Source organism: Schistocerca cancellata, chromosome 2 (genome assembly GCF_023864275.1).
Source record: "Schistocerca cancellata isolate TAMUIC-IGC-003103 chromosome 2, iqSchCanc2.1, whole genome shotgun sequence".
Taxonomy (NCBI): domain Eukaryota; kingdom Metazoa; phylum Arthropoda; class Insecta; order Orthoptera; family Acrididae; genus Schistocerca; species Schistocerca cancellata.
Window position 1 is genome coordinate 1,082,798,611 of NC_064627.1, and position 15,348 is coordinate 1,082,813,958.

Below are 15,348 nucleotides of genomic sequence, written 5' to 3' on the forward strand. Positions count from 1 at the left end.
CCTAAGGCATCCCTATAGTGACATTCTTTCTTTAATGCACCAATAATGCCACAACATCTGTTCTAATGCCCACAGTTCGTGGTATCCACCTTCTCCTGCAGATTAAAACAGAAGTCGGAATTTCCTGCTATGTGTGGATGCGCCACACTTCTTCTACGGCCTACTGTAAGCGACCTCGGGTTCCTGTCGCAACCTTGCGGCTCCCGTGCTGATATCGTTGTTGAAGTTTCACGGTTTGTTTCCGTTTTTTCCTCAGATCTTTCTTGTCACGGGAAGTCTCACTCGTGGCCATAACCACAAACCGAGCACTCTTGGCGAAATACGGCGCTAGAGACAATTATGAGATCTACTGCTCTGAAAATTAGCTAGGAAACGTTTATTAGCGAAACAGAATCATTTCCCTGCACTACTACATCATTAAAACTAGTCTACGTCAAAGTCGTCAATTTCTGTTTCAACCACAATCAATTATTAATGCCCTGTTGTAATCTAACTGCATTTATCAACATACCGAGATCTAATCATTGAACTGGGACAGCTTATTTCGTGAAATTTACGCCCCTAACCCTCAGAAAAACTAAACTGTACAGAAAACTTAATATCAATAGCTCAGCAAGCAACACACCTGAAGTTTGCATGGAGTCAAATGTAATTTACGGTCCTCAATTAGACCATCTCTTTGACTAGCCAGCACATTCAGATAAACACTCCATTATATGGTGCCGAAACAGCGCCAGCTACTCCCGTGCGTAATGACTGTGCCAGACTCACTGATACACGTGTGTAGATAAACGAGTTATTGAAATTTCGGAAAAATTTGATGATTTACTCAGATGAAAGAGCTTCACAAATTGAGAAAGTCAATAACGTGTTGGTCCACCTCTGGCCCTTATGGAAGCAGTTATTCGGCTTGGCACTGACAACAGAGTCGATATATGTCCTCCTGAGGGACATCGTGCGAAATACTATCTAACTAGCGTGTTAGATCGTAAGGTCCCGAACTGTTGGAAGGCCCTGCCCATAATGCTCCAAATGTTCTCAAATGGGGAGCGATCCAGCGACCTTACAGGTCAAGCTACGGTTTGACAAGCACGAGGAGAAGCAGTAGAAATTTTCGCCATGTCAGGAGTGCATTATCTTGCTGAAATGTACGCCCAGGATGGCTTGTCATGAAGGGTAGCAAAACGAGACGTAGAATATCGTCGACGTACCACTATTCTGTAAGGGTGCCTTGGATGACAACCAAAGCGGTCCTGCTATGAGAAGAAATGACAGCCCAGACCATCACTCCTGGTTGCTGAACTGTATGACGGACGGAAGTTAGGTCTGTGTCCAATCCGCCCGGGGTGCCTCCAGAACCGCCTTTGGCCTGGAATCTCTTTGACTGGAGTGAAATTGTCTTCAGTGATGACGTCGTTTCGAACTGAGCTCCAATGACCAGTGAACTTGAGAGAATTTGGCACGATATCGCTCTAGAGGACATCCAACAACTCTGTCAATCAATGCCAAGCCAAATAACTGCTTGCATAAGGGCCAGAGGTAAACCAACGCGGTATTCAGTTGCTCAATTTGGAATCTCTTTCTCTTAAATAAATCATCCAATTTTCCAGAATTTTTAATCATTTTGTCGTTTGTACATGTACACCACGTCACAATGGAATTTCCGTCCCATTCGGACAATCCGTAGTAGTGCGTCGTTTTCTTTGTCTTCGGTAGTATTCACCAATAAGTTTGGAATGACTAATAGCACCTTCATAGAATAAACACTGTCGCTAACATGAAAGAACGGCTACTGCAAAGTACTGCTGTCCAAATATATATATATATATATATATATATATATATATATATATATATATATATATATATATATATATATATACACCTGCCTAAGCCATAAGGCGTCTGCAAATGGCTCAGAGAATGTAGCAGTTTAGACTTATATCTTTTTTTTAAATTTATTTATTGTTCCGTGGGACCAAATTAAGGAGAAGTCTCTATGGTCATGGAACGAGTCAATACATGAAATTATAACACGATAGTAGAAACAGATAAAATGAAATATAAGTAATATATTCAGGCGACAATTCGTAAGTTTAAATAAAGAAAATCAACAATGTAACACTGGAATTTGCTTAATTTTTCAGCTCTTCCAGGAGCTCCTCGACAGAATAGAAGGAGTGAGCCATGAGGAAACTCTTCAGGTTAGACTTAAAAGTGTTTGGGCTACTGCTAAGAGTTTTGAGTTCTTGTGGTAGCGTATTGAAAATGGATGCAGCAGAATACTGCACTCCTTTCTGCGCAAGAGTCAAGGAAGTGCATTCCACATGCAGATTTGATTTCTGCCTAGTATTAACTGTGTGAAAGCTGCTAACTCTTGGGAATAAGCTAATATTGCTAACAACAAACGACATGGCAATGTCAGAATTCCCAGACTATTGAATTGGGGTCGACAAGAGGTTCTCGAACTTACAACACACTTAGCTCGAACAGCCCGTTTTTGAGCCAAAAATACCCTTTTTGAATCAGAAGAATTACCACAAAAATTAATACCATATGACATAAGCGTATGAAAATATGCGAAGTAGACTACTTTTCGTGTTGAAGTGTCACTTATTTCAGATACTGTTCTGATGGTAAATAAAGCAGCATTTAGTTTCTGAACAAGATCCTGAACATGGGCTTTCCACAACACCTTACTATCTATCCGAACACCTAGGAACTTGAATTGTTCCGTCTCGCTTATTATATGCCCATTCTGTCTGATCAAAATATCGGTTCTTGTTGAATTGTGAGTTACAAATTGTAAAAACTGAGTCTTACTGTGATGTAGCATCTAATTATTTTCTACAAACCACGAACTTATTTCATGAACTACATTATTTGATACTGTTTCAATATTACACACAAGATCATTCACTACCAAGTTGATGTCATCAGCAAACAGAAATATTTTTGAATCACCTGTAATACTAGAAGGCATATCATTTATATAAATAAGAAACAGCAGTGGCCCCAGCACCGACCCTTGGAGAACGCCCCACTTAACAGTGCCCCATTGGAACTGAACATCACTACCACTCTCAATATTGCGGAGAATTACATTCTGCTTTCTGTTCTTAAAGTAAGAGGCGAACCAATTATAAGCTACTCCCCTTACTCCATAATGGTCCAACTTCTGCAGTAATATTTTGTGGTCAACACAGTCAAAAGCCTTCGTTAAATCAAAGAAAACACCTAGCGTTCGCAACCTTTTATTTAATCCGTCCAAAACCTCACAGAGAAAAGAGAATATAGCATTTTCAGTTGTTAAACCATTTCTAAAACTAAACTGTACATTTGACAGCAAATTATGTGAATTTAAATGCTCCAGTAATCTTGTATATACAACCCTCTCGATAACTTTAGCAAACACCGATGGCATAGAAATAGGTCTATAATTGTCAACATTATCCCTGTCTTCCATTTTATAAAGTGGCTTCACTACCGAGTACTTTAATCGGTCAGGAAACCGACCACTCCTAAAGGAAAAGTTACAGATAGCGCTAAGTACTGGGCCAATATACATAGAACAATATTTCTGTATTCTGCTAGATACCCCGTCATATCCATGAGAGTTCTTGGTCTTTAGTGATTTAATTATTAACTCAATCTCCCTCTTGTCAGTATCATGGAGGAGCATTTCAGGTAACAGTTTCGGAACACTTTTTTCTACGAGCGCTATATGATTCCCTGTTCGGACTAGGTTTCTATTTAGTTCACCTGCTATATTCAGAAAGTGATTATTAAATACTGTACATATATGCGACTTATCAGTAACACGGACATTCCCACTACGCACTGATTCTATATCCTCGACCTGTCTCTGCAGACCAGCCACTTCCTTTACGACTGACCATATGGTTTTAATTTTATCCTGAGACTTAGCTATTCTATCTACATACCAGATACTTTTTGCCTTCCTAATAACTTTTTTAAGCACCGTACAATACTGTTTGTAATGGGCTGCTGCATTTAGATTTTGACTATTTCTAACGTTTTGATATAATTGCCACTTTGTTCTACAGGATATTCTTATCCCTCTAGTCAGCCACCCAGGCTGCCTGTTGTGCTAGTACCCTGTTTTGAACGTTCTAACGGAAAGCAACATTCAAAGAGCACGAGAAAAGTCTTGCGGAAAGCATATTTATCGTCTACTGTATCAGCACTATAAACATCTTGCCACTCTTGTTCCTTGATAAGGTTTACACAGGTCTCTACAGCAACTGGATCAGCTTTCCTAAAAAGTTGATAACTATATTTAACATGTGTTCCAGCACAAAAATCTTTTAGAGTTAAAATTTGTGCATCATGATCTGAAAGGCCATTCTCCTTTTTGCTAACAGAATGCCCTTCTAGTAATCAGGAATGAACAAAAATGTTGTCTATGGTTGTTCTACTGTTCCCTTGCACTCTCGTTGGAAAGAATACGGTTTGCATAAGATTATATGAATTAAGGAGGTCTACTAGCATCCTTTTCCTTGCACAATCACTTATACAATTAATATTGAAGTCACCACATATAACAAACTTTTGGTATTTCCTATAAAGTGAACCAAGAACCTCCTCTCGCTTTAGCAAAAATGTTGTGAAATCGGCGTCTGGGGATCTATAAATAACAACAGTTAGAAACTTAGCTCTACTACATTTAACCACACCTGCACAACATTCAAACACCTTTTCAGTGCAGTACTTTGAAACATCAATTGACTCAAATAGGATCCCGTTTTTCACATACGTGGCTACTCCCCCACACCGCAAAGAGCTCCTAGAAAAGCTGCCTGCCAACCTGTATCCTGGTAAAGGAAGCCTCTGAATTATCTCCTTATTTAAGAAGTGTTCAGATACACCAATAATTTCAGAGTCAACATCTATAAGTAGTTCACTAACTTTATCTCTAGTACCTTGGGTACTTTGATGAAATATACTAATTCCCTCATTAATCGGATACCTAAGCTTTGTCGAAAGTGGTTTCTTTGTTAGAGGGACTTTCCTTTAAGCAGGAATATCTATCAGCTGACTTCAATCTAAAAAAAGGTGCAGCTCTAACACCCACTACTACAGGAATTTTCCCATGAGTGATGCCACCACCCCCACCTATGCTGCCACCTACAAGCTTTGCCAACCTCCCCTTTCCATATCTGTTGAGGTGCAGGCCATGTCTAGTGAAACCCGTCCTGCTGATAGACTCCAGCGACACCACTGAAATGTGACTCATGCCTTCTGTCATCAGCGCACCCCCAAGTCTCATGTTATTACGCCTGACGGCTGTATTAAGATGAGGCCGATCGTGACGCTGAAACAGTTCCACGAAATGCACATTCGTGTTGCCAGTCTGAAAGAGATGCCTGTGATTTATGAATGATTTACGCATGCGAAGTTTTTGAGTTCATTATTATTGCAATTATTCTATCCAAATAAGCATACTATTTCTGGAACGGACGTGTCAAAATATACAAATAATTTTAGTTGCTCATCTTTATTACTTTTAGTAATCTGCCGTTTCAGTCTCTTGTAGGATTTATTTCGGTTTCTCCTTCCTCCCCCGCTCGTCTTCATGAGGAGTATGCCGGCCGCGGTGGTCTAGCGGTTCTAGGCGCTCAGTCCGGAACCGCGCGACTGCTACGGTCGCAGGTTCGAATCCTGCCTCGGGCATGGATGTGTGTGATGTCCTTAGGTTAGTTAGGTTTAAGTAGTTCTAAGTTCTAGGGGACTGATGACCACAGCAGTTAAGTCCCATAGTGCTCAGAGCCATTTGAACCATTTTGAGGAGTATACTTAGGTAGCCTTACTTACCTTTACTCTCACAGATATATTCCTTCTCTTAGTGAAGTTGCAATTGTCATTCTCTATTTCCATCTTTTGTGAACAAATACAGCTTGTCCATATGTCATGTGCAGTACAACTACCTGATCATCGAGCTTTATCGTACTTTTATGTTCCTCCGTTGTTTCCGTGATGAGCGAAATTGGTATATTTCTTTTTTTTTCAGCTATTTTTTCTAGATTTATTCCTTTAGAACCAACCCCTACCCCATTCCAGGAGGCCACATTGTGTCTTTCTGCAATTCTATTTCTCTTGCCCTTTCCATATTTTATTCGTCATATTTTCCCATTCAGCTTGTGCACTTTGGAGGCCGTTAATTTTTAAGACTCCCCTAGAAGGACGTATCCACACTACGTTAGGGAAACCGAGCTGTTGGTGCTGCCACCTTAAAGCCTCCTGCCGATCCTGATTTTCGGACACATTCAACTTTCTGAACTACCTACAAAGGACCAACAGACCGTTTCCAACTTTCAGGAGCGCTGCGAGCTGACTCCCTTACCTTGTGAGCTCCAAGCAGCTCCAAAACCTTGTTTTAACATTCAGTCATTTCATACTATTACTGTTAGGAACTGAGTGTCAGCATTTCTACCGGTCCTTTTCTGCTCTCAGCAATAACATTACTCTGCAAAAGTGCCACTTCTTGCCACTAATTTTCTTAAGTTTATTTTCAGCAGGTGCCATAAATACCTACCTTCATAGGAAACCTTTAGCCCTTAAGTCATCATGGTACACTCTGCCCACGTAGCACTCAGACCAGTTACAGACAAATCAATTCCTCCTCTCCGGTCTGAACAAAGTTTGCTTCCACTGAATACCGGATGCCGAAATGGCGCCCCTGATCATCAGAATGATAGCTGCATGATGAGGCCAGGCATGGGATGATTTTTTTATGGAAGGTAGTGGTGAGTGTGAGACTAAAACTTAACGCGGTAACTCTATCGGCCGTCAGCACTATATTGAGGCGACAAAAGTCGTGGCGTACCTCCTTTTGATCGGCATCAGTGGGGCAAAGTGACGTGGCACTGTTGGAAGTCCCCCGCAGATATACTGAGCTAAGCTACTGCTATAGCAATCCACAATTGCGAAAGCGTTGCCGATGCAGGGTTTTTTGCACGAACTGACCTCTCGATTATGTTCCATCAATGTTCGATGCGATGCATGTTGGGCGCTCCAGGTGGCCAAATCATTTGTTCGAACTGTCCCAGAATGTTCTTCAATCACGAACAATTATGGTCCAGTGACATGGCGGATTCTCATCCATAAAAATCCAATCTTTGTTTAGGAACACGAAGTCCATGAATGGCTGCAAAAGGTTACCGGGTAGCCGAACATAAGCATTCAGAGTAAACTGTACTTTTGACCAGAGGACCCAGCCCATTTCATGTAACCACAGCCCACACTATAACGAAGCCACCAACACCTTGCACAGTGGCTTATTGACAACCTTGGTCCATGGTTTTGTGGGGTCTGTGCCATACTCGAACCCTACAATCAGCTCTTATTAAGTGAAATCGGGACTCATCTGACCAGGTCCTGTAGTACAGTGATCAATCGATTTGATGGAGACCTCACAAAAGGTGATGGAGTTGAGGTCGTGCTGTTAGTAATGGCACTCATGACAGTCGTCTTCTGCCATAACCCATTAATTCGGAAATTCTGCCGCTCTGTGCTAACCGATAAGTTCGTCATACGTCCCACATCGATTTCTGCGGTTATTTCTGGCCCCTACTCTCGGTCGTTAAGTGAAGGCCGTGTGCCACTCCGTTGTCCGTGGTGAGAGATAATGCCTGAAATATGGTATTCTCAGCGCACTCTTGACACTTTGGATACCGGAATGTTAAATTACCTATCGATTTCCGAAACGGAATGTTCCATGCATCTAACTTCAATTACCACTCCGCGTTCAAAGTTTGTAAATTCCCGCTGAGCGGCCATAATCACGTGCGACACTTTTTCACATGAGTCATCGGAGTACAAATGACACCTCCGTCAATGCACTGCTCTGTTATACATTGCGTATGCGATACCACCACCATCCGCAAACGTGCATATCGCCAATCCTTAAATTTTGTCACGTCAGGGTCGGCGAATATTCAGCAATAGTTCGCCATAGTTGACCACAATATTTTACTTTTTCCTGTTGACGTCCAAAGCGTTTCGGAACCACAACTGCAATGTCGAAGACAGCGGTAACGTTTGTAGTTGGTACACCTGCTTCAACACTAATTATCTTTATTTGGCCACAATACGTTTGTATTCTGAAACATTCACAATTACTATTTCGTTGTGTTTCTCAGAGAGTTTAACCGATATGAGCCTTATTTGGTAGCACAAAGAAGAATTGCGTGTGACAATGTAGTGTGCAGAATGAGCTCGTGTGTTGTCGTGGAGTACAAACATGTCTTTATACAGCTTCCAACGGCGTTTAGTATTGGGAGCCTCCTTTAAGCTCGTCTGCATATTTCGGCAGTATCCTCCTATGGCATTTTGCACCTTACTTGTATAATCTGTTAGTACCACACCACAGCAGTCCACAAAAAGCACTCTGCGTTACCCTGCCTGATGATAGTTGTGTCTTGGCCCATTTCGGCGGTGGTGAATCCTCGCGTTTCCACTGCATCCTTTGCTCCTTTATCTCAGCCCCATAGTGGTGCAACCAGCACTCGTCAGTGGTGATAAGGTGGCAAAAGAAGTCATCTGGGTTGAGCATACAGCTGCAACATCGCGACTGCTGCTGCGTACAGTTGGGTTTTTGGATTGATGTGAGCACACGCGGAAACCAGCGGGCGGCGAACTTTGTAATTTTCAAATTGTCATTCAAGATGCTTATAACCAATTCGTCATTAATTTCTTACTTTTTCCACTATTACCTAGATTTTTCCAAGAATAACCACTATCATTACCATTGAATAATTGATTTCTAAGAGCTACTGCAAAATACTGCCATCCAAAGACACTACTAGAATTCTGTACAGAGAATATTAAAGTTTAGGCTTTTATGTATCTGTATATATGCAGACTGAAGCGACGAATGAAAATTTTTGCCAGGGCCAGGATTCGAACCCGTGTCTCCTGCTTACTAGGCACATGCACTAACCGCTACGCTTAATGAGCAGGATACTCAGGTTCGAATCCCGGCCTTCGTACAAATTTCCATTCTTCTCCTCAGTCTACATATATACGTCCTCGATGTTTGAGACTCGAGAAGGTCTCTGGAAACATAGTTTTATTTGATTATATTTATCTCACTGTCTTGATACATTAGATGTACTTATTTTTTCAGCGAATGACACCAAGAGCCCACGAGACGTGGCCGAATGTCCTTATAAAGGGAAGACGTACCTGGAGGGCCAGTTCATTGAAGGAACACAGTCTGAGTGCATGAGGTGTGTGTGCCAGAAGGGATATGACGGTAAGTTAACGTTTTATCGTCTATAAACATGATACTTATAGTCAAAATAAGTTGGTTTACTTAAGGTAATATTTGCTAAATATGAATAAGGGCACAGAGCCAAAGAAAGATCCAGATTTACAGCATTTGTAGATTTAGATAAAGCCTTTATCGGCATAGGAGGAAAGCATTATTTGAATTTCTGAATCAAACTGGGATCAAATACATGAAGCGGAGAGTCATCTACAACTTTTGCAGACGCTCTGCTGCACATATAAGTCAAACGACGCGAAGGGAAGGTGTAGTTGAGATGAGAGTGAAAAAGGTTTATTGTCGATCCCCGATGTTATTCAGCCTGTACATAGAGCTTGCTGTAAAAGAATCCAGGGAGAGATTTTGAGTGGGAATTAGGAGTTCAGGGTGCATAAAAAAATGTGGGGAGTGTTAATGACGTAGAACTTCTGTGAGTTATGGTAAAGGACCAGAAAGATCAGTAGAATGTAACTGATAGAGTGTTGTGTAAAATAGTATAAGAGGTACATTGATAAAAGTACACGGCTAATGGAGCATAGTGTAAGTCAGGCTACGCCGAGGGAATTTGAATGAGAAATGAGATGCTAAAGCTTAATGAGTTTTCCTAGTTAGTTAGTTACACGTTCCACAGATCATCTGAACGACTGTTTCATCGAAGCTATGGGGAACGAGCCAGTTTACAGGACATGTACCCATGATTAGCGTTAACATTAATGATCAAATTATCACTTTATTCCTACTACTTGCTTATCTACCTGTCAGGCATTTTATATTATTGGGCAAATGATCAAAAAATTTTATTGCTGCATATTGAACTCCTCTCCGAGCCACTGACAGATTTAACAATCTGTAATAAAGGTCTTTCTCACTCTAGTGTTGCACGTATGTACATAACAGTTCTTCTCAAATAGTGATGGATTATTTATGACGAAATTCACTCTTTCGTGATGGCGCAATCAAAACGCCTAGCTCTTTCAAGAGGTTCCTCCATGATATCTGTGAGTGAACACCACATATTATTCGCAGAGCTAGCGTTTTTGAAATCAGTAGTTTCATTCCACATACTGAGTTGCCACAAAAATATAATTCCTTAAGACATTATTGAGTGGAAATACGCAAAATGCGTCAGGAAGTTGATACGTTTGTTTTCAAGACCAGCAATTGTACGAAGACCAGAAGTATTTGAACGAAATTTTTTGAGAAGCTCAGTAATATGTTTCCTCCAATTAACGTTTTCATCGATACGTACACCCATAAATTTGGAACTTTCTACCCTATTTATTGGTACATCATTTTGTAGGTATGAGTATTTGTTGCAAGTACAGGCCGTATTTGGTCAGTAGAAGAGCTGCCGATGGATGAAGTAGTGACGATATAAAATATTAAGAAGAGCAACATAGTATTTAAATGATAATTAATTGAAACCATCAGCTGCTACAGGTGTTGTTGATACACCTAGCTGCATACAGGCGTTGATATAAGTCAACGGGGACAGTTGAAAATGTGTGCCCCGACCGGGACTCGAACCCGGGATCGCGTGCTTACATGGCAGACGCTCTATCCATCCGTTTTTTTTTTTTAATCTCATTGTGTTCGTTTTCGTTCGTTGTATCTGCTCGGGGCGGACGTCGCAAGACACCCGTTTCAGTTCGTCGTTGAGCCATTAACTCAGTTTTTTTTTTTATTACAGAGGGCAGCTACCCCTTGGACCGAACACGCTGAGTTACTGTGCCGGCTGCATCTGAGCCACCGAGGACACAGATGAATAGCGCGACTGCAGGGACTCATCCCTTGCACGCTCCCCGTGAGGTATATCCCCATCGAGGTATATCAACAACACATGTCGACAGCTGACGGTTTCAATTAATTATCATTTATTCTAGAGACGCTGCTGGTTCATCAGTGGTATCTGTTCTTTCGAGAACAGTTACTATCTTCAAACACAGTATTTGTTGAAAAAGTGCAATGCGTTAACATCGAGTATATTGTTACAACTAGCTGAGACTTGTGTTGTGTTCGGACTATAGAAAGGCGAGTTCGGAAAGCTGCGGGATCGTTTCACCAGCACCGCGAACACAGAGCCAGTCAGCTAAGCACAAAGCCCTGAGGATGGCCACTTGGAATAGTGGCCGAAACGTCGGACCGTTTTATATATTAACAATGCTGTCAACAGAACTAAGAATGTTTACCAAACAGTCTGCTTATCTTTTTTTTATGCTTTCCCTACAGCACTCTGACGGAAGCAGGTCAGGAACCAGTCGCAGCTAGTAAGCAGGAGGAGCAGGAGATGGTTCAAATGGCTCTGAGCACTATGGGACTTAACATCTATGGTCATCAGTCCCCTAGAACTTAGAACTACTTAAACCTAACTAACCTAAGGACAGCACACAACACCCAGCCATCACGAGGCAGGGAAAATCCCTGACCCCGCCGGGAATCGAACCCGGGAACCCGGGCGTGGGAAGCGAGAACGCTACCGCACGACCACGAGATGCGGGCAGGAGGAGGAGATTTCTGTTTAACGTCCCGTCGACAGTGAGGTGATTAGAGATGGAGCACAAGCTGGAATTACGGAGGAATGGAGAAGAAAATAGGCCGTCCCTGTCTTTCAAAGGAACCATTAAGTCATTTGCCATAACTGACAGGGAAATCACAGAAAACCCTAATCAAGACGGCTGGACACGGGTTTGAACGGTCGTCCTCCCGAATGCGAGACCAGTGTGCTAACCACTATGCCATCTCGCTCGGTGCAGCTACTAACCAGCAAGTGAGGTATGTTGAGGCAGCGAAATGCTTCGACAGACAGTGAATTTGCTGACGTAAGTCAGGTGTCAGCTCGGTGGTGCAGCGAGTTTTAAAAGCTGGACTGTTGAACATTGCTGAGGAGGCTGGCAGGAACGTGTAGGTGTCCAGAATTTAACTCAGGACTCTCGGAGACTGATCTGAGTACCAGGCGATGGCACAGTGGGGGTGACCTTTCCTCGAAGGGTCCTGTTCGAAGACCGGAACTATCAGGGCTAGATGATGACTCGTAGATTAGCGGATTCATCTATTTGGTGAAGCTGGTCGATGAGGCTGCAGTAGCTTCACCTGTGGTTCGATTGGGGACTGGTGCAGAGACCGGGTTGTTCGAATGCACGGCACTGAAGGAATGTTGTTACTGGCTGAGCTGGGAGTATTTATATTAGGCATGGTGGTTATCACTGAGACAACATGTTTTCTGTTATATTGAGTTTCTCCAGTGCCAGATTACCTGAGTCTTAAAACTGCTCAAAATATCCGGTTTCTGAAATAACCATTTTCGATTTTTTATTCCTTTTACTTCCTATAGTAAATATAGAAATGTCCTGCAAACAAATAAAAGGACACTTAGTCCTACCACCGTTCGCAGAAGAGTGATAAGCGACCGAATACTACAACCAGCTCCGGTATTCTCCTATAGATTCTAACTTTTTGAAAATGTGCTCAAAAATCATACTGTAATCCAGGACCAGACAGACAAGACAGTAAGTGTAAACATGCATCTCAATAACATAGAAGCTAAGACAAAGCTGAACATCTGCATGAATAACCAGACCATTAAACGTGAAGATAAACCTCGGTACCTTGGAGTAAAGCTGGACCGGTCCCTGACGTTCAGAGCTCGTCTAGAGGATACAAAACAAAAACTGAAATCTAGAAATGCCATTCTTGCCAGAATCACCGGAAACACTTGGGGATGTAGTGCAACTACCTTGAGAACTTCGGTCTTGGCACTGTTATACAGCGTGGCCGAGTATTGTGCACCTGTATGGGCCAGAAGTGTATATATCCAGCTAAGAGAAACAATGAGAATAATATTGGGGGCACTTAGACCTACACCTATAGATTGGCTACCCGTACTGTCTAACATAGCACCACATGTAATCAGAAGAAATCAGCTACTGCGCCGGCCGGTGTGCCCGTGCGGTTCTAGGCGCTTCAGTCTGGAGCCGCGTGACCGCTACGGTCGCAGGTTCGAATCCTGCCTCGGGCATGGATGTGTGTGATGTCCTTAGGTTAGTTAGATTTAAGTAGTTCTAAGTTCTAGGGGACTGATGACCACAGATGTTGAGTCCCATAGTGCTCAGAGCCATTTGAACCAAATCAGCTACTATCAAGAAAATACTGGCAAACTCAAATCTTCCTATACACCAGGAACTTGATACCAAAAAACCGCCTGAGATCAAGGTCATCTCTGTGGTAAACAGGGGAAACGGTGTTTCCCTTCGACCCAGAAAATGAATGGAAAAGTTTATGAGGTAGAAGCACAGTAAAGAACTGAAAACTGGTTACTGACCCAAGCATACCAACAGAGGGCTTTAGGATTTCCAGAAGGTCGTGGACAGCGCTGAATCGTGTGAGGACGGGTGTCGGAAGATGCAGGGAGATGATGACAACATGGGACCTCGCGAACGACCCTCAGAGCGAATGTGGATTCCACCAATCAATGGACCACTTTACTTGATCGAGTGTACTGTGCATGGTTTTAATGGCGAACTGGAGGATACACACAATCTCACGTACAATGCCATTGAAATGCCGGAAAAAATAAGTCATATTGTAATAAATTCTGTATTTTGTATTACGTAATTAAGTAATGCTGAATGTGTCGTTTTAATTCTGTAATGTCCTGGTTTAATATTTCGCCTTGTAAATACCGATCGAGTAAATAAATAATCCACCATTTTTGCGTCACGAATAGTCAGAGCTAAACGGTAAACGTAAATGTCGTGTGACTAGGGCCTCCCATCGGGTAGACCGTTCGCCGGGTGCAAGTCTTTCGATTTGACGCCACTTCGGCGACTTGCGCGTCGATGGGGATGAAATGATGATGACTGCGACAACACAACACCCAGTCCCGGAGCGGAGAAAACCTCCGAGTCCGCCGGGAATCGAACCCGGTCCGTTAGGACTGACATTCTGCCGCGCTGACCACTCAGCTACCGGGGGCGGACAGCTAAACGGTGAAAACTGAAGATGGAAAACTTTATTTTTTCGTGTCAATTTGGCCGTTTTCGAGGTTTACAAGTAGATAAATGCATATCATGTAGGCACAGGCAACAGACCAGCTACTTTCTATTTTTCTTGTAAACTATGAATGGATTGTTAAATTTTAAGTTTTTCTGCTGATAAGGTGTCGCGGGTTTGTTTTGGCTTCACCAATTTTTAATCTTATAAACCAAGTGGAGCATTGGACTTCATTTATACCGCTCTTCGTAAAATACTTCCAGACTAAGGACAGCATTCTGTAGCACATCTAATGCCTGACGACAACAGTGAGAAATTACCAGACGGACTATTTAGGGTAAGCCTCGCTCACCGCATGTACTTGCGTACCATCCAAAAGGCCACACAACGTGGTGACATCATTGTCTCAGTAATGCTGTACCAGTTCTTACGCCATGTGTTTCTTGCACGTTTCTATCGGCATTGTTATTAAAATAGCACTGATCGCTTATCCCATTTTCTATAATAACGTAATATTTCAAAGCAATGGAAATGTTACGAATAAATACTACATGTTTTTAAAAGATTTTAAAAACCAAAAATGTTGCGCTCCTACTTTGGCTCATTGATATATCGGTTTTTGGTCCGATTATTAGCAAAATATAAAAAAAACACCTGTTGTAACTGGGACCGAACAAATACCGAAAAATGCAGTTTATTCAGAACTGAAATATCGGTATCGGTTCTAACCGGCTGGTTTTTCCCCGTCTGTAATTCATACTCGCTCCAGTCGTTTGTTTTATGAAACGTCGTCGGCAATAGAAACATCGTGTTGTGCCATAGTACGCAGCAATCCGGTGCACCAGTTCGGTGAAACTGGGCTTTTGTTGGGTGCCGATCCAGTACTGCTTCATCGCCCAGCTGCAGAACTACATTGGTGGCCCGCCCAGTCATTTCTTGGCTGGTTGCGAAGGTCTTTCTGAAGCTAAGCCGCAACAGTGTACCTAAGCGATGCGAAGTCTTCATATCGCGCCTATGTTAAGTGAGAGACGGTAGTGGGCAGACAGTTTCAGACAGTGAGTCACAGTTCA

General features: G+C 42.4%; 1 protein-coding gene across 1 annotated transcript in view; it reads left to right on the plus strand.

Moving 5' to 3' along the window:
• LOC126149809 (uncharacterized) overlaps positions 1-15,348 on the plus strand; it is a 70,849-nt gene that overhangs the window by 42,972 nt on the left and 12,529 nt on the right. Inside the window, exon 5 of the mRNA XM_049915835.1 lies at positions 9,149-9,277. Coding sequence (XP_049771792.1) covers positions 9,149-9,277 — 129 coding nt within the window. The remainder of the gene's footprint in view (positions 1-9,148; positions 9,278-15,348) is intronic.